A 21,570-nucleotide genomic window follows, 5' to 3' on the forward strand; every position below is an offset into this window, starting at 1 on the left:
AATCGCAATAACGGTCGCAGTCCTAATAGTTCGTGGTGCTGCAGACGTCATAGTGCGGTCTGTGCAGACACTTGTCGTCCTGAACATGAGGAGCTAAATTCCTGACTCAGGGCACATGAAGTGATTGTACAATCCCGCAAAAGCCAAGACGATATGGCTGTCCTCTGGGCGCTAGTGGACCGATAAACCCTCCATTCCTGGAACAGTCGAATTCTGACAGATGCTGGTAGGAGTTTTTCGTTCATAATACGTAGGCGTAATATGACTTGCTTATAATATATTCATATGTGTAATATTCAAACGACCTATGTTCAGTTGCTATTTCTAAATGAAAATCCCGGTGTGGCTTTACATTTAGACACAATGCAGATGTTATTCTTACCTGCTTTGTGTGCATGCACTAGAATGCTGATCATTAACTGTTTACACATCCCACCATGTAGTAGTTCAGGCCAGAGTCGTAGCTAGTGTTTTCAGCGCCCAGGGACAACTAAAGATTTCGCGCCCCCTACTGCTTGTCAAGGATGGAAAACATTTAATTCTAAAATGTCGTAGCATCAGTTCGGCGCCCCTTGGATTCTGCGCCCGGGGACAGATGCCCCCCTTGCCCCCCTCTAGCTAAGTCCCTGCTTCAGGCAAATTTGACATTTGTTGCATGCCGCTGTCATGGTATAGCAAGTTTAGCAGCTAGCAGTATAATACCAATTTCAAGGAAGAAAGCAAAGTATGACAGTAGGGTCTCAAATAGGTGGCAAATATAGTCCTCAAATATGTGCTTTGTAGGTTATGTAATCATCAGATCCTGACTAAGGCAAGGGCATGCGGGGCAGTTGTCCCAGGTCCCCACATCACATTGGTGGACGCCGCGGCGCGCAATGACTTGGAAGTTCATCTGTCAGCACTATCCTTATCTTCAGGGCAGATGTTTTTATTTTATTTGGCTTATAATTCCTTACTAAGTGTAGTATTTCATCTTGATGTACTCCGTCTTTGATATGATTTAAATCAAGTTCCTTGTCATTATAATTCGCTTCCGATAGTGAAGAAAGTGACCCAGAGGTTATTGAAAGCGAAAACATTTCGATTGACAAATTAGTCGGTATTCTCCACACAGTAATTATAGGACTTGAACAGCGGAACTTTGTAACTAAACAAGAAATTATGTCTGTTTAATAGAATTAAAGATAAAGTATTATCACATGAAACGAAGCAACTTACATTGAAAGAAATGTTTAATAAAGTAAACAAATATTAAGCTTTTTCTTTTTGTAAATTTTGATACCCTTTAGATCATAATTGTTCTTTATTTCATAAATTACGGTTTCATATTTTTAATTTTGTAATTTCTGCATGCCATCTTACGAGATTTAAACTGATTATCTATAATCCGGAAAAATCGATAATCCGGAATCGCCGAAGTCTCGATGAGTCCGGATTAACGACTTTTGACTGTATATACAATAAGTTATCTGCACATCACAGTATGTTAAAGGACATACTGCTAAGAAAATCTTCCACATTAAGAAACAACAAGCGTGTGCTCATGCCATTTATACACAAAAGTCACATTAAAACAATCATCTTAATCACACTAGAGGGATACCAAATGAAAAAGTTGTATAAAGGGACAAATACGTATCCATAACAATGAGAAATGACATGCATGTGATATTCGTAACTAGTTATTCACAGTTAAATCTGTGTTGTGAGAAATCATAAACATCTGCTAAATATAGCAGTTGATTTAAATTTAAAGGTCATTTAGCAATACATGTGCTTATTTATTCTCATGAAAAATCATGAGAATGTTATATGCAAATCAGCTGCAAACACAAGTGCATTAAAGAGATAAATACTCATGTATAACAATGAAACATGACATGAATGTGATATTTGTAACTAGTTATTCACAGTTAAATCTCTGTTAGAAACAAACATATTTTTACCCACACTGGTGAGAAATCATAAACATGTGTTAAATATAGCAGTTTATTTAAATTCTAAGGTCATTTAGCAATACATGTGCTTATTTACTCCCATGAAAAATCACTTGAAAATGTTATATGCAATAAATCATTTGCATGCAAGAGAGACTTAGCTCAGAAGTTTACTAAAAAATGCTGCCTTTGCAAGGGGATCTGTTAAATTTAATCTTCAAATGTTTCATGTTGCATGACTTCTGTTCTTCTTCAGCTGATTTTCATAACACTTCTTTATACTAATACTCATAATGCTATTTCTTGCAAACTGTAAATACAAATAAGAAAATATCTAGAATTACAAAACAACCTTACTTTTAGAATAAAAAGTTAGTAGAATAAGAATTTCTTTTGAAATTTTAAAACTGGACACAACGTAAAGCCAACAATTAAAGTGAAGAAATTATCCAAGTTGGTACACATATAGAACATTTATAAAAGACTAATGATTAACATTTCGAATAACTCTCTTGAGTTCCATTCAATCAAATGTAATTAAAAAAAATTGTTTCATTATTTTAATTTAAAGTCAAATCACACTATATTACCTAAACTCATATACCCCATCATATTATTTATTTAAATATGATTTATAATGTAAAATGACACTTTCCTTATAATTATACATATAAGATAGCATTATTTTTGGTCCTTTTGAAAAGGCTGCAGATAAGTAACTTTTACCATTTCATTTAAAAGAAAAGGCAGATTGTCCCAGGATGGTTGCAGTAATACTTAATCCCCTTATATTTAACCTGATAATCTTTAACATATAGCCATCACTGATACTGAAGGAGTATCTCCTCATACTTTTCCAGAATGTTATTAATACCAAGTATAAGGAACACAATTTTTAGCTTCAGAAAAGCTTCATATTTCACTTTACAAATTAGGATGTTAGTGCCCATTGTAGCATACAAAATAGTTTACTATGATGAATATTTTGCCATGCTTCTAAGTGTGACATACAAAGAAAATACCACTGATAATTTTTAAGTCTGATTAGTCACGCCTCTCATCTCAAATGTTAACCGATTAATGACTACACTATCTTTCATTTGAAGAAATAGGACAGAAATACCTTTCTTTTAAACATATTAGAGTCTAATTAAAAGAAAAAATTATGTTTATTAACATCGAAATATCTGAAACATTTGCTATACAAAGGTACATGACACTTATTACAAAGATTTATCATTTGACTATCGTATCATAGTGCTTGCATCTTTTTATTGTTCAACTTTTCTCAATAATGTGGTTTGTGGGATCCTTTCTTGTTTTGGTTCAGGCTAAATTATGAAAGAATAATGGTGTGCCAACACAGTCAGCATATGAAGATGAATGCTGCGAATTTTCAGAATATTCTTCCATTGTTTACAGTAATGCAAGTACAGCACCTTTTTCAGAATCTAACCTAGAAATTTTATGGTCTATAGTAGAGGTCTTCAACCTTTCACGCCCGAGGGCCACATCAATAAATTCACAAAGATCCGCGGGCCACATGTCTGTAAAAAAAAAAAAAAATAAAAGAAATGTAGTCAGGAAATTTAGGTAAAAAAGGAAGGTTTGTTTTCCAAGACTACAATTGATTCTAAGCGAAGAGATAGTGTGACAGATTTGTACATATATTGGGTTCAAAAAGTCAAATGGAAATCGAATTTAAACGTTTTGCAACATTTTTTAACTATGGGGGGAAAAGTATATACAGATGATTGCATAGAACGATATTACAAAATGCATTTAATGTAAAAAAAAGAAGAAAAACTTACATTACTAGCAGGAGATGGTAGTTACTTTAGTTTTAATGCGAAATTTGACATTGCTTATTCTTGATTAAAGCTTCAGTATCCGTTTTAATCTTGTTGTTGCAATCCATAAAAAGCTGTTCACATATGTAGGTATTGCCAAAGATAGAAGACATGAAGGGTGCATGTTTATGAATTCCTGGATACTTGTCTTCAGTCATGCACTTCGAATAAAAATCAATTAATATAGGATTTTCCAGAAACTTGCATTTTACTTCAGAGTCACACTGTAAATCTATAAATTCGAATTGAAGTTAAAGTGGAACACTTCCAACATCTACTGAAAATGGCGAGGATAACATTCTGATAAAAATTTTAGTTTCACGAAAATCGGAAAATCTGCTTTTTGAATTTCTCTTTAAAAAATTTGAAATGCATTGTACATAATCATTTTAATTCCATGCTGTAAAGTTCTTCACACACAGTAATGCAAGTTTGTCAATTTCACGCTGCTCTGCGGAAGGAGGGAAAACGTCGCGACGCGCAATGAACTGGAAGTTGATCTGTCAGCACTATCCTCATCATCAGGGCAGATGTTTTTATTTTATTCGGCTTATAATTCCATACTAAATGTAGTGTTTCATCTCGATGTACTCCGATACAATTTAAATCAATTTCCTCGTCATTATAAATATCACGAATACACATCAAATAGTTTTCTGGTTGCAATTTTCTAATTTCGACTATGCGTAGCTTTACGCATGTGCGCATTGATAGAAATGTTTAATAAAGTAAACAATTAAATATTAAGCTTTTTTTTTTTTTTTTTTTTTTTTTTTTTTTTTTGTAAATTTTGATACCCTTTAGATCATAAATGCTCTTTATTTCATAAATTAAAGTTTCATATTTTTAAGTTTATAATTTCTGCATGCCATCTTACCAGATTTAAACTGATTATCTATAATCCGGAAAAACCGATAATCTGGAATCGCCGAAGTCCCGACGAGTCCGGATTAAAGACTTGACTGTAATACTTTTTATTTCATTCTAATCACTTATTGTATATAAACACCTAGCATAGTCTGAAAAGTAATTGTTAAAATACATTAAAAATACAGTAAACTCTCGCTACAACGATACCCGATACAACAATAACTCCCTCTACTACAATAATGTTTTGTGGTTCCGGTGATTTTGCATATAAACTAATGTTAATCTCCCCTCAATATTGCTATATTCTCTAGAACAATAAACCTCTGTAAAACAATTTTTTCAATCTAAATTTCAGTATTATTTTCTCCCTTTATAATATTTTGATTTTCAAATGCTTTTTTTTTTTTTTTTTTTTTTTCGTTTTCTTTTGTTATTTTTTCCGTCTATTAAGACTCATTGTGGATATTCAACTTATCCCTGAATAAATAGCTATTGTTCAGATTTCAAAACAGATGAAGACCACCCTTTTGGGAATTGGAGTGGGTGAAGGGGGGTTAAATGTAAATGTATGCCTAGTCTCATTTCCCAGTAAGCTTTGGAATTCTGATAAGGTTTAAGGACATCTAGACCTGTCTGGTCACCTTGTCACAGAACAAGTGCCCTTTGTTAGAGGAACAGGGGGAGATGGAGGCGGGGTGTTGTTAAGTGACGTACTGAAAAGTGAGTTCAAAGGTTGTTTTATAGTCTTTAACGATTTTGAGTTCTACGCGAAACATTTGGTTTAAACTTTTCTTTCTTTCACGCGATATTGTTCCCTAAGATGGCAGGGCGAAAGCAACTATCTTTTCGAGATAAAACTGAACGTTATCAATGATATTGATGAGGGAATGAAGCAGATTGATGCGGCTAAGAAACATGGATTATCGTAATCTACAGTTGCAACGTTCCTAAAGAAGAGAAAGCAAATCGAAGATGCTGTAACTTCAAATGAAATTAACCCAGAGCGAAAACGACTGAAAGTTGCGACAAATGAAAACATTGATGCTGTTGTTTTAAAATGGTTTCAAGAGATGAGAGCAACAAATGTCCCAATAAATGGACCTTTATTATGTGCAAAAGCACGGAAATTTGCAGCAATGCTAGGGAACGAAACTTTAAAAGCTAGCAATGGTTGGTTAATGCGTTTTCGAGATCGTCATGGAATAACTTTCCAAGAAATTCACGGAGAGAAAATGTCAGCCCCGATAAACGACGCAAATGAATGGCGGCAAAACAAGATGAAAGAAATCTTAGAAAAGTATGCTTTAGAAGACATTTATAATGCAGATGAAGCTGGGCTGTTTTTCCAACTCCTACCCGATCGAACATTGGCATTCAAGGGTGAAAAGTGTTATGGAGGGAAGAAATCAAAGCAGAGACTGACTGTTCTTCTGTGTACAAATAGCACAGGAACGCATAGAATACAACCTCTCGTCATTGGTAAATCATTGAAGCCAAGGTGCTTTAAGAACGTGAAAAGTCTTCCCGTGGAGTATAAAGCAAATAAGAAAGCTTGGATGACGTCTAAATTTTTTCCGAATGGTTACAGAAGTTAGACAATGAAATGAAGAAGAGAAAGAAAAAAATCGCTTTGTTGATAGATAACTGCGGTGCTCACACGTCATTTGCAAAGCTACAAAATATCGAAATCGCTTTTTTCCCTGCCAATTGCACTTCAATTTTACAGTCTCTTGATATGGGCATAATTAAGTGCTTCAAAGGATATTACAGAAAACAGTTGGTGGACTCCATACTTGTAAACTTTGAAAATAAAGTAGAAGACCCTTTCAAAGCTGTAAATGTCAAGGAAGCGTGTGACAATATTGCTGGAAGTTGGTGGGAACCATTCGGAATTGCTGGAAAAAGGCCGGTCTTTGTGTTATGGAAGATAAGAAATCTGATAATGATGAAAATTCCATAGACAATGATCTCTCAGATGATGAAGAATGTGTTTTGCACATCAAAAAATCCGTATCCCAACTTGAGGAAACAAGCGGTAAAAAGTTTGGAATTAGTATAGAAGACTATTTAACAGCAGATGATGATCTTATGGTTTTCGCAGGAGTTACTGATGAAGATATTCTCTCTGAAATTACTGATGAGATAGGAAACAATGATGAAGATGATAATGATATTGATGATGATGATAATACAGGTCCATCGCAGTCCTTATTGTCATCCCAGGAAGCTCTTCAATCTGTGAATTCTCTACGGACATTTTTTTCAACATTTTCTTCCGTCGACAAATGAAGAACATTTTCGTGCACTAGATTCAATGCATACAGTATTGGTGAACTTAACAGTGAAAAAAAATCAATAAACAAACAAAAATATTGGATTATTTTCAATAAAAAGTGTTTTCAGGTATGTGAGTATTTCTGTGCTTATTTTCTGAATTTATCTTATTTATTTATTTTTTTTAGTATTTAAACCACTATTATTAGTATTTTACAAATTAATTTCTTCTAAATATAGACTTAAAAGTAGTATGTTATGCACCTTAAACTAATAATAATAATAAAAAAAACTCTTATTAAATGCTCAAAATATGTGGGCCCTCGATATAACAATATGCCTCTCTACAACAATATATTTATTTAGTCCCTAAAATATTGTTGTAACGAGGTTTCACTGTATATGAAATTTTGAAGCATGAAAACTGATTTTAATTTTTATTATTTCAGATAAAAATAACAGTAATAAAAATAAAAAATTAATTATTTAAATTGTATATTATTGCAGCCGACATTAATCATAATGTTTTAAGAGTCCACCCTATGGTTCAGCATGTTTAAAGTATTTTAAGAATTACATAAGAACACAGCCATACTATTCTAAACGGCCGTATTATCAATTATTCACCCCCGCCACATTTTCACCAACTCACCCGGTAATGATGCACCACTAACCAGCAGCAAAATGGAGCCCGGAACAGATGAGAACACAATCTCTTAAGTGCTTGTAGAACTAAGTTGGTACCTCAGACTACCGAATTCACTGGGTTACCAGGCTTGAACTATTATCGCCATTTTTAGCATGTTTACATTTAAAGGATCCTTTGCGGAATTGCTTGCAAAATTACGATGCAAAAGGAATGGGAGAAAGGGCTCTTGGTTTTCCGAGGGACGAATACCTGAGAGTCTGATCTTTGAACTAGCATATTTATGGGGTCACGTAGCTTGGCATATCTTCTTTAATACGTAAAAATGGTCGACGGGACTTTCCATAAGTACCATTAAAACTTACTGTAAAAATATAAGGTTAGAGTAGACTTTAAGGTACCCTTGTATTATCACGAAGTTGTAGTTTCATTTACTGCCAAGATGTTATTTCATTTATGACAACCTGAGTAGTTGAATGCTATGAAAACCCTATTGTGACGTAATTGGTTCTGGTGAATTTGAATCATGGAAAAGAATTTGGAAAGTGTGTGTCGGATTTTAAGGGCTTGTGTGTGTTGGATAAGTCCATTATTATTTTGTCGGTTACCCGGTAAATTGGCTGAATATGGTAATATTAATTTGAAGTTTCTGTACGGTTTTCAACGAAAGGGGAGGAAGTTCGAATCCCGCGAACGGACTGGCTGTATGGGCGTTTTTGTGGTTTTCTCCATTGGTAACGTGTATACGAGTCAGTTTCCCTTAGAAAATCCTCTATGAAGGCATCCCTTCCCTTAGGCAGATAGCCCTAGTGAGCTTTGCCATAATTAAATACACCACACCACAACAAAAGGGGAAAAGCATTAATTGGCTGGTGTGTAAATGAAGGTTTACTTAGTAGTCTTTATTGTCATGTTTGGAGGAAGGAAATGCGTATGGTTGAAAATCGGATATTTTCGAATAGAGGATATTTTTTCTTTTAATTTTGTGAATTTATGTGGCGACACCAGTATACAGACTCTAGTTCAGATATTTTAGGAAGTGTTTGGATGCTGTTAAGACATTTTGTTTGACTGAATTTCCTTCGTGTAGTGCTAAGATGAATTTTCTTTTTTATATAATTTCATTGTTTGATTTAAAATGTAGTTTATTCAGATTATATATTTTTTGTTGGCTGCTCCTTTGAATTTTTAAGTGAATATAGTTTGATGTGTACATGGACAAAGTCAAGTTTGTGCAATTCTCTGATGTTCTTTTAAGTGAAAATAGGTTGATATGTACATGGATAAAGTCAACGGAGTGCGCAATGCCATTTATGTGCAATTCTGTACCTTTTTTTAAGTAAAAATAGGTCGATATGTACATGGATACCGAGTTTGTGGAATTCCTTGTCTTGTTATTTTGGCTTTATGTAGTGGCGATTTTTGGCCTGAAAATCGCCGCTACACAAGCTAAAATAACAAGCCAAAGAACTGCACAAACTTGGTATCCATGTACAGCCAAAAATCGGCAAGTTTCGCCAAGGGTTACCTTAAAATATACTTTTACCAAATATAAATTACGTAGTTAAAACCGTTATACCACTTTTTGTTTTTTACTATTTTATGGCTCATGCATGTTTTAATCTATCGAAAATTTGAATTTTATCTTCGTTTTTCTTCTGCATTTCCTAAAAGTTTTAGCTTATATATGAATCGATATTTTCCCATTACTTATTGCTCATTTACTGCTTAATACAATTTCTTAAATTTTATTATAAAACGTTTTACACCCTTTTGCAACCATCATAAAACTATTTCTGACATTATGAAGTCTTAACATTGTCGATCCTATGAAAATACTCGAACTTATGTTTTAGATATGATTCTGAATGAATGTTTACAGGATTCATTCAAAATCACAACCATCTCATATGGAGATTCTCTGAAAAGTACAAAAATAATCCATTTGAAGAATTGGTGACATTTTGAAAACGTGCCAAATTGGCCCCTAAGAACTAGTTTTACCAAAAAAAAAAAAGGGAACAGCTTTATTCTAGCCCACCCAGAATTTTAAACAAAAAATATCACCAAGAATGGCGATAAATGATACGATGTGGCAATCCACACCGGTTTACGAGCATGTGGTAACCCAGTCTATACAGCAAATGCAATGGAAACAACCATAAATTTATGATTTCTAAAGAGGATGGAATTACGGTTACAGCGGTAAAAGTATAGTATAGGGTACCCCTTGGCAAAACTTGGCGGTACATGGATACCGATTTTGTGCAATTCTTTGACTCATTATTTTTGTGCCAAAAACAGCCGCTACACAAAACCAAAATAACAAGACAAACAATTGCACAAACTCGGTATCCATGTACACATCGACTTATTTTCACTTAAAATCCCCGAATTGCACAAAAATGGCATTGCGCACTCCTTCGACTTTATCCATGTACACTTCAACCTATTTTCACTTTAAAAAAAATCTCCGAATTGCACAAAAATGGCATTGCACACTCTTTTAACTTTATCCATGTACACATAAACCTATTTTCACTTAAAAAAAATTCCAGAATTGCACAAACTTGCATTGCACACTCCCTTTACTTTGTCCATGTACACATCGATATATTTTCATTTAAAAAGTCAAACGAGCACCAAATTCTACAATATAGGCAAACAAAAAATACATAATCTCAATAAAATACATTTTATACCAAACAATAAAATAACATAAAAAAGGAAAAACATGTTATACATTTAAGCACTACCAAAAGCAAACATTCACTTACCCTATTTAGAAGTTCCTTCGTCTTCAGTCTGTGGCACACAAAACTCCTTAACAGCATCCAAAAACGTCCAAAAATTATCTGAACTCGAATCTGTATATCGACGTCGCCACATAAATTCGCAAAATACGAGTAAAAAATATCCTGCGTAGTTCTCGACTGTCGATGACACTTTTTTCCAAAATCTCTCTTCACCACACCTCACATGCCTTCAATATTATTAATATGAGCTCCCGTTTCTGGATCTTTAAATGTGATTGCATGATTTACAGAAAGGTGAACGAATCCATGATCAGAAAGACAATTATAGGATTTTCAACAGTCAGATATAATAGTTGTACCTGGCAAAATATTTCTTTCGATTACATCCAATAAAGTTTCTTTCGTTCTATCCTCAACTACTTCAAAAAAAAAAAAAAAAAACACCTTCCCGTCCCTCTTTCTATTCCACCAAACACCCACTTTCCCACCACTCTTTTAACTCTATTATACTTTCGCTTTCCAAATTTACTTTCATCTCTTTCAACAATAATTCCCGCACCCCCAATCTTTTCACCTATCTGAAGACAAATATCCATGCATACATCTCTACAAAAATTTTTCTAATCCGTTACCGTGTTATTATTGTTAATATTCAATTCCGTCTTAATGATATTCCAGTTCATTTCGTACACCCAGAGCCACGTAAAAATTAAAATATCAATCATACTCAAATGACTTTTTTCGGTACTTTTCTGTTTCGCCGGTGCAAATCTCGCCAAGCACACTTTGTTGGCGACAGCATACACATAAAAATTTTTAAGAAATGTTAGTTCTAAGAACTTTTTATTTTGAAGACAAACATTTTAATATGGTTTAAAACTTTTAAAAAAGCCGATAAATAAAGGCAAATTTGTAAAAAGACAATAAGAATGTACTATGCTTTTATGGTTCAACATACTGATTCGCCGGTTCGTATCATGTAACCCCAAGTGATCTACGCTATAAAAATCTAATTCTCTCGGTAATTAGCTACATTAATTTCAAGTTAAATCTTAAATTAAATCTCATGGAATACAAGTTTAAATGCAAGAATTATTTCAATTCGTACGAATAGCTTACTCAGAAATTATGTAACACCGCAGTACTTTACTTCATTAGTGCATTCTCATTAGATTTAATGAATTTAAATCTTGATTTTTCCTTTTCTATATTTTCGCCTTCGGGTGAGTGGTTTGATTGCATCCTAATTATAATTAATTGCCGCGAATGGTCTTACGGCATAAAATTTAAGTATCTTGTAAAATTTCTATGTAATTGTATGCCAGTATTGAAAGAAACAATCAATCTGATAAGAAATGGCTGCGACTTGTTTTGAAAATGAATGGTAAAAGATTACCAGCGAAGATATTCTGTTTGGCATCAGTTGTACCATTATTGGCGACTTTATCGTTTGTGCCAGCAAAATGGAAAAGTACCCTTTTTTCAAACCAGGTACCCTTTCTGATCGAACGTTTCACATAGTGACACCCTTTCTGATCGAACGTTTCACATAGTGACACCCTTTCTGATCGAACATTTCACATAGTGACCATCTGAACCTTTCTTCCTACAAACCCATTCAAATCCATCTAAACGGGTTTTACGTTCGACTAGACGCATATCCTTCCTACATACAGGACACTTATAATGGCTACTAAGTAAACCTTCATTTATACACCAGTCAATTAAAGCTCTTTTCCCCTTTCGCTCCAAATCATACAAAAACTTCAAATTAATCTTTTACACTCGGCCATACTACCGTCTAAAGAATCAAACTAACATACACCACAAAAACGCTAACAACACATCCCATGAATCAAAATTTCCCATAATCATGCACCCGATTACGTCACAATAGGTCTTCCATACCATTGAACTACTCAGGCTACCATTAATTAAACAACTTGGCGATAATTCAAACGACAACTTCGCCAGAATACAAGGGGTACCTTAAAGTATATTCTACCCGTTACAGCTAACATAGTGGTCAATTACAGTTATTCAATATCAATACAAATTACCAAGATATCCATTTACTTATAGTTAAATGCACATGCCTCTGTATTTTTACTTTTCCGGCATAGCACCTCTTAAAATTTGTCTCGTGCTGCATTGCACGGGGGAATACAACATTTTTTAATTAGAATTCTACTAAAATTAACCTAAACACTAAATTCGTAACACTATTTTCGGCGGCTGTTTAACACTCAGATATTGTGGAGAATACTGTTTGGAAGATAAGATTTTTGCATTTAGTTATGGACTGCTCTACCTGCTGTTAGTGATATTGTAATTTTAAGCATCAAAAGATTTTAAAGGAAAATTTAAGGTGGGAGTTTTCAAACAAGTGTAAAAGTTTGGGAAAGCCAGGCATTCCAAACAGATATTTTATGCATGAATTAACAAGAGAGTATGAACATTTTAGAGGATTTTTGACGAATTGTGGATTATTGAAGGGTAAAACTTGTTGTGAAAAATGTAAGATATCTTTGCATGATATCTTACATTTGGGAAAGCCAAGCAAAGGTGAGATTTTCTGCCATTGTTTTTAAAATTACATATTTAATCATTTTCATTAATCATTTCTTAATATTTTTTCTTTTAAAAATCGTGTAAAATAGTCGTAAATTTATTTCTATTATCCACGATTTCTGGCAAAATCAAGATAACCGCCATTTTTGAAAAACGAGTTTCGTCAACAATCTCGATGGTAACCATTTTTCAAAACAACACTTTGGTACCAAAAAGAATTTCGTAAAACAGTGAAGATGGGCTTTACTGAAGCTGTTCCAAAAAAAGAAACCAGAAAAGTGTAAACTGAATTTTACAGAAAAAAAACTGATACACATTTAAATATAAAGAAACAATTATACAGGATATAGCTATCATGAAAAAATATTAAAGAAGAGAAATGAAACTAATCTTAAAATAATTATAAGAACATTTTTGGGAGAAAGTGCAGAATCACCCACTGCTTGGCATGTTTTTAAGAATTGCACATACTCGGTATCCATGTACACGTCGACCTATTTTCACTTAAAAAAAAATCCAGAATTGCACAAAAATGGCATTGTGCACACGCTTGACTTTATCCATGTATACATCGACCTATTTTCACTTAAAAAGGTCAAAGAAAATTGACAAAAATCCAATTCTTCTAAGTCTTGTAAAAAGTGGCAAACAAATAAGTACGTGATTCTGCACTTAAGCCCATTTTGCTCAGTACTTACGAAACTTCCGTACTTTCCAAAAGACCTAGCTAAAAAGCTACCAAGTATGGCATTTATTAACTTATGGTAAAGTGCATCACCCACTCATATGCCGCATATGGATGTGTACATGGAGAAAATTAAGGGAGTACGGAATGCCAAGTTTGTGTAATTCTCTGAAGTTTTTTTAAGTGAAAAAAAGTCAATGTGTACATGGATACCGAGTTTGTGCAATTCTCCGACTTGTTATTTTCAAGTTGGCAATTTTGAGAAACGTGCGATGCAGTTTGTGATTCTGCACTTTCCCCTTAACTTGTTTATTTTTTAAAAATATGTGCTTTATAGTACTTGTTATTTTATTTTTCAGAGCCAAAACATTCCTAAGTTTCCAAAATAGAAAAAAAAATTCATCTTATAATATGACAGCAGAAAATACAAATGAATTATTTTAACTTTCATTCACTTATACATGAAAAAAATATGAAAGTTTTCAAAATAAATATCTATTATGCATATATTTCTTACCTTCAGAGAAATGATGTTTCCCAAATTCCTTCGTATATGCACTACAAACTTGAGATTGTTCAACTTAGTACGGCCAGGATTTGACTGAAAATGTCAGACATTTTATTTCGTCTTTCTAACATTGCTATGGAACACTGCACCGACAAATTTGGGTGCTACTTTGGTAGACGGTTGCACGGATTTTGGTGCTTTTTTGGCGAATGATACGACTTATGATAAACCCATTGCTAAACAAGTTATTTATGGTAACCAAAACTTTGTTGTGATTTAATTTAAAAAATAATACATTTTATTATGCATAAATTCCGTGTTTTAAATATTATTTATGACTTCTAAATAATAATAATGAATTTAATTTTGTATTTTTACTTTAAATAAAAATTTTATTGTTTATATTTTATGGAATTTTATGTTGTGAATGATGTAATGAATGACGTCACAAAGTTTTAAAAGTAATTGGTTTTAATATCTATAAATTTAATCTAATGTTTCAAACATTATTTATCTCTATTAAATATTAAATATTTATGGCTGTTAATTTTGCATTTTTAAATATGATTTTATTATGAATGATTATTTAAATAATTTTAATTCTAGGCATGATGTAATCAGCTTCCTGTTTGGTTACTGAATATTTGTGCATTACCACGCCATTTTAAAATTTTATTATTCATCCCTTCAAATTCCTCAGATTTCAAAGCGAATGGATGTCTCCGTTTTGAAGATAAATGTTGTTATTGGTAATTACTAAGAATTATTGTTATCGGCATAAAAAAATTGTCGTTTGAGACCTTATTTTGGCCAACTTGGATTTCCTAATCAAAGATTTATTTATTGTTACAAGGGTCAGAGGAAATTTACATAAAATTTTTTGAGGAAACCTCGCTAATTGCTTCTTTAATGAAGTGCGAGATATGGGGATAACAGATGAAGATAGTTTTTTTTTTTCTGGTACTTATCAATATACGTAAGGTAAAATGCTTAAAAAAAATGTAAGTACATATTTTTCTTTTACTTTATTATTGTATACTTCAATTTTTATTAAAAAATTAATACACTTTTTTAAAAAATTCCTGAGATATTTATTGCCACATATGTTAAATAATTATATTTAATTAATAAATTGGTTGATCTTTACAATATGGTAACTGGTAGTTTGGCAAAATTTTGGAGGCGATAAAGGTTACTACCTGGCCATTTGGTAATAATGTACGCAGTACTCAGTTCCGATTACGCATTATTTTGTGTGAGGGAAATGAGAGATCATGGGATATGTCATGTGATATTAATGGACGAATTACGGTTCTTTAATCGGAAAAGGGGGGAAATCGGGAAAAAATCTGGAAATTTTGTATTTGGCTTTATTCTGTGTTGTGTGAAACAGTGTTCGTGAATTTTTGGATCCCATGGCCGTAACTAAAGTGAATTCGAAATGGGTATTTATGTATGTATTAATTTAATGTATGTGCTCATTTATATTTTAAGTAGTGTTTTTGAATTTAATTATATTTTAATTAAATGATAGTTATTTTGTGAATTTTATGTTTGTAGGAATTTGGTATACGTTTCAGTTGAAGTAAATGTGCATGGAAATAATTTAAATATCTGACAATAAGTATTTATAATGGTTGTGGTATGAATTCGTTGGTGACGTGTATGATGTAATAGATGATTTAGAGGATTTTGGATATTTTATTTATTTTATATGTGGAAATGTTAATTACTTTTTCACGATCAGGTAATTTCATATATGTTCTTTTTACCGGGTTTAAAGATTGAGAAAATTGTCATGTATTTTCGTGAAATTTTTCTAATTTATGAGAAAAAAGCAGTGTACATGGATATAGTGAAGGGTGTGCGAAATGCCATTATTGTGCAATTCTGGGATGTTTTTTTAAGTAAAAATAAGTCTGCGTGTACATGGTTTAGTGATATTTTAATTAAATGATAATGGTTCATCACTTAATAAAATGGTTCATCACTTAATTTTCATCAAATGAAAATTTCCGTTTCTTCTACATGTTCACCAGTATGTTTTATGCTATTCCAATTTGCCTATCCGACTTTTGCTGTACCTAAAATCAGTCAACAGGTGAGCAAAATCTAGATATGACCTCAAATGAGATTTTCTAGCTGCGCAAACAAATGTTTCCTGCAAAAGTAAGTAAAAGTTGTTTCTAACATATGTTCAAAACACTGGTGGCATTTCTTCTGTGTAGATAAGACATACATTCTCCTTATCGCTCTACTAAATGGCTTGTTACATACGTTAACTCATAACATTTTCCTCTTATGTTTATATCCATATTTAAATCCCGTTTATGAAAACAAATGAATATTTACGTACCACACACACAAATTTTCCCTCCTGTGTGCATACACATATGGCTGTTTAAATGAGCTTTTTGATTAAATAACTTCTTACATACTTCACAAATGTGAGGTTTCTTTCCTGTGTGAATATGCATATGCATGTTTAAATTAGGTTTTTGATTAAATTATTTCTTACATACTTCACACATACAGTCAAAAGTCGTTAATCTGGACTCATCGGGACTTCGGCGATTCCGGATTATTGATCATCAGTATAAATCTGGTAAGATAGCATGCAGAAATTACAAAATTAAAAATATGAAACCGTAATTTATGAAATAAAGAACAATTATGATCTAAAGGGTATCAAAATTTACAAAAAGAAAAAACTTAATATTTATTTGTTTACTTTATTAAACATTTCTTTCAATGTAAGATGCTTCGTTTCATGTGATAATACTTTCTCTTTAATTCTATTAAACAGACATAATTTCTTGTTTAGTTACAAAGTTCCGCTGTTCAAGTCCTATAATTGCTGTGTTGAGAATACCGACTAATTTGTCAATCGAAATGTTTTCGTTTTCAATAACCTCTGGGTCTCTTTCTTCACTATCGGAAGCGAATTATAATGACGAGGAACTTGATTTAAATCATATCAAAGACGGAGTACATCGAGATGAAATACTACACTTAGTAAGGAATTATAAGCCAAATAAAATAAAAACATCTGCCCTGAAGATAAGGATAGTGCTGACAGATCAACTTCCAATCCGCGGCGTGAAATTGATAAACAGATTTCGGATTTCAAAACATACTTTCGCTTTGTAGATACAAATTACATATTACTAAATATATATCGGAAATTCTATTTAACATAATCGAAAGTTCAAGCTTACTTTTATGAAATTGCTCTAACAGTTTGCAAAAAATAATAAGCCGGATCCAATTCGTAGATTAAGGAACAACGCAATCTGCAACATTAACTGAATTAGATAATTTTAGCTTACCTCCGTTACACATTACACGCACATGCGCACAAACATATTCGCAGCCGTAAAAGTCTTACGCGCACTCGTAAACGCCTGTGCGCGTGCATGAACGCAACGCAGGCGCAGAAAGTTTGTAGCTTTGAGGTCCGGATTATAGATCATTCCCGATTATGGGTGTCCGAATTTACTACTTTTGACTGTATAAGGTTTCTCACCTGTGTGAATATGCATGTGCTTATTTAAAATATCCTTTTTACTAAACGTCTTTTTACATACTTCACACATATAAGGTTTCTCTCCTGTGTGCATACATATATGGCTGTTTAAATTAGCTTTTTGATTAAATGACTTCTTACATACTTCACAAATGTAAGGTTTCTTTCCTGTGTGAATACACATATGCTTGTTTAAATTAGGTTTTTGATTAAATGATTTCTTACATACTTCACACATATAAGGTTTCTCACCTGTGTGAATATGCTTATGCTTATTTAAACTATCCTTTTTACTAAATGTCTTTTTACATACTTCACACATATAAGGTTTCTCTCCTGTGTGAGTACGCATATGCACGTTTAAATGATCTTTTCGATTAAATGATTTCTTACATACTTCACACATATAAGATTTCACTCCTGTGTGAATAAGCATATGATTATTTAAACTACCCCATTCACTAAATGTCTTCTTACACACTTCACACATATAAGGTTTCTCACCTGTGTGAATAAGCATATGCTTCTTTAAATTACTCTTTACACTAAATGTCTTCTTACATACTTCACACATATAAGGTTTCTCTCCTGTGTGAATACGCATATGCATGTTTAAATTAGGTTTTTGATTAAATGATTTCTTACATACTTCACACATATAAGGTTTCTCACCTGTGTGAATATGCTTATGCTTATTTAAACTACCCCATTCACTAAATGTCTTCTTACACACTTCACACATATAAGGTTTCTCACCTGTGTGAATAAGCATATGCTTCTTTAAATTACTCTTTACACTAAATGTCTTCTTACATACTTCACACATATAGGGTTTCTCTCCTGTGTGAATACGCATATGCATGTTTAAATTAGGTTTTCGATTAAATGATTTCTTACACACTTCACACATATAAGGTTTCTCATCTGTGTGAATAAGCATATGCGTATTTAAACTAGCTTTTTCACTAAATATCTTCTTACATGCTTCAGACATATAAGGTTTCCCTCCTGTGTGAATATGCATATGCATGCTTAAATTACCTCTTTGATTAAATGATGTCTTACACACTTCACACATATAAGGTTTCTCATTTGTGTGAATAAGCATATGCGTGTTTAAATTACTCTTTACTCTAAACGTCTTCTTACATACTTCACACATATAAGGTTTCTCTCCTGTGTGAATATGCATATGCTTATTTAAACTATCCTTTTTATTAAATGTCTTTTTACATACTTCACACATATAAGGTCTCTCACCTGTGTGAATAAGCATATGCTTATTTAAACTGCCTTTTTCACTAAAGGTCTTCTTACATACTTCACACATATAAGGTTTCTCTCCTTTGTGAATACGCATATGTATGTTTAAATAAGATTTTCGATTGAATGGTTTCTTACATACTTCACATATATAAGGTTCTTCACCTGTGTGAATAAGCATATGCCTATTTAAACTGCCGTTTGCACTAAAAGTCTTCTTACATACTTCACAAATGTGAGATTTCTTTCCTGTGTGAATACACATATGCATGTTTAAATTAGGTTTTTGATTAAAGGATTTCTTACATACTTCACACATATAAGGTTTCTCACCTGTGTGAATACGCATATGCTTATTTAAACTATCCTTTTTGCTAAACGTCTTTTTACATACTTCACACATATAAGGTTTCTCACCTGTGTGAGTACGCATATGCATGTTTAAATTAACTTTTTGATTAAATGATTTCTTACATACTTCACACATATAAGGCTCCTCTCCTGTGTGAATACGCATATGCATGTTTAAATTCGCCTTTATACTAAATGTTTTCTTGCATACTTCACACATGTGAGGTTTCTCTCCTGTGTGAATATGCATATTTAAATGAGTTTTTTGATCAAATGATTTCTTATATATTTTACACATGTAAGATTTATTTCCTAGGTGAATAAGCATATATTTTAATGAGCTTTTTGCTTAAATGACTTTAAATGATTTTTGATTGATTTAAATGAATAGATACTTCACACCTCGTTGCTTCTCTCCTGTGTGAATAAGCATATACTTGTTTAAACTTTTGCTTGAATGACTGATTACATTCCTCACAGATATGAAATTTCTTATCTATATGGGTATCCATAAGCTATTATTACATACTTTTGCTTTCAAAAGATAGGTTGCATACACCTAGACACGAAGGTCCTTTCTGATAATAAGAACTACAAACTTGTTACATGTTTTTGCTCTGCATGGATGCAAAACAGGATAGTTAACTGAATTCCACCCCAAATAACTTCTTTAAATTGCACAATTATTTTCATTGGCTATTTATTTCACACAATTATTTATTTCTTGGATTCATTTCCAGGCACACTTCAGTAAAAAATCAATTTGTTACATTACACGGAATCACGATTTTTCGCTCAAAAGGCTGCATCAGTCGATGCTGTGTTTACTTCTCTTATTCTTGGACACGCCTTTTTATGACGTAATATTGGTTACGCCTCTTCTTAAAAACAAGTTATAAGTATGCTATAGATTCAAATTTAGAGAAAACTTAAATTATATTTTAACTGAGTTAAAATGGTAGGTTTATAATGTTCTGCGAGAGATTTTTTTAATTATAAATCTACTTTTGTGTGGTAGTGTTAGCATTTGTTGTGAAATGAACTGAACCGGCGCGAGGCGCTGCTGTTTGTGACGTCAGGATGCGTGCTGAGTGTTTGGAATGTTTTGCTTGTAGACTAAGGCTACTATAAAGGGCTCTATTGTAGAGTGTCTGTAGTAGCTCTATTGTAGACAAACGAAAGCTGATCTCGGAAGAGTGATACTGTTTTGATGGAAATAAAGAATGACTTATTAAGAATTTTTTGTCTTTATTCATTATGCACCCAGCCTCGGGTAGAGGCAGGCCCGCAACTGAACGAACTGTTTTGAATATATTTGATTTAGATATTTTCTGTGTTCTTCGTAACATAGTGGTACCCTCGGCGGGACCGGGTGCTTTGAATTAGAATTTTCCGAATGAACTTTTGATATTGAATTTCGATTTTGAATATACTTTGAAGATGGGTTTGATCGCTTAAGGGGCGAATTCAAGTGCAACGCTCTGATAAATTGCAAATGTTAGCTCGCAAGAGGCGTTGCTGCTATCGGCTGCTAAAGTCGAATTCAAGTGCAACGCTTTACCGCTCTGGTAACTGATGACGTCAAAATTGCAATGGGGAGCTGGTTTGCTCTCGTGCCAGGAGAGCTTGTCCGATAAACTACATCAATATCCAATGAGACTGCGTGTCGATGTAAACAAAAAACATCAGTTCCTATAATTCCTCTGAGCTTATGGTCAAGTGTGTACTGCGTTGTAGTGTGGTGTAACGAAGTGTTCCAGACTTGAAAACGAAGGAAATATACAGACATGCAATGTAATGTGTACAACTTTATTTACTTTATCTTATAGATTCCCTCCAAAGTAATCTAGAGCAACAGGTGTGTGTAAAATATATTTTACTTTTCAGACAAAAATACTTGCTTTTTCAAATATAAACCACATTTTTTTCCCATTTTCAAATTACAGCATTTGGTTTTAATTCTTCTAATAGTAAGTTTAATTTAAAATTCAAATTTGTGTTATATTTTTATTGTTTAATGCAGATGCATGATTCTTCAGTGACAGTAGGCATGTTTACCATATGAAAATTAACTAGTTCTTGAATTATATAGTAATTAATAAGCCCATCTATCTACAAGTAGATAAGCCTGCTGAACACCGCTATCCCAGTCTCTTTTTAATCCAGGTGAAAAAGCTGGCTGCATGAGTGTTTTGTTCATTTTTTCAATGTATTATGCTTTGTGTTCTGCTCATTATATTGTGCATTTACAGTGCACTTTCTGCTTCTTAAGTGAAAGTTTGGACTCATTCTCATTTGATATCAGTTATATTCAGATTTATTTATTTCATAAA

At 32.9% G+C, this 21,570-nt stretch overlaps 1 protein-coding gene across 1 annotated transcript; it reads right to left on the bottom strand.

Annotated features, from left to right (window-relative positions):
• Positions 1–1,975: 1,975 nt before the first annotated feature.
• On the bottom strand, positions 1,976–20,084 carry LOC118180488 (uncharacterized). The gene is made up of 2 exons (XM_085826568.1): positions 3,749–20,084; positions 1,976–3,484 (listed from the first exon to the last, which is right to left on the bottom strand). The coding sequence occupies exon 1, from the start codon at positions 19,563–19,565 to the stop codon at positions 17,577–17,579; it is 1,989 nt and encodes a 662-aa protein (XP_085682694.1). The 5' UTR covers positions 19,566–20,084; the 3' UTR covers positions 1,976–3,484; positions 3,749–17,576.
• Between the last annotated feature and the right edge of the window lie 1,486 nt (positions 20,085–21,570).

Source organism: Stegodyphus dumicola, chromosome 11 (genome assembly GCF_044657685.1).
Source record: "Stegodyphus dumicola isolate Sdum_Otavi_A_Nest chromosome 11, ASM4465768v1".
NCBI lineage: Eukaryota > Metazoa > Arthropoda > Arachnida > Araneae > Eresidae > Stegodyphus > Stegodyphus dumicola.

What these genes read in the sequence shown, in the direction of transcription:
- LOC118180488 (XM_085826568.1), bottom strand. Translation starts at nt 19,565, where the DNA reads ATGCTTATTCACCTAGGAAATAAATCTTACATGTGTAAAATATATAAG.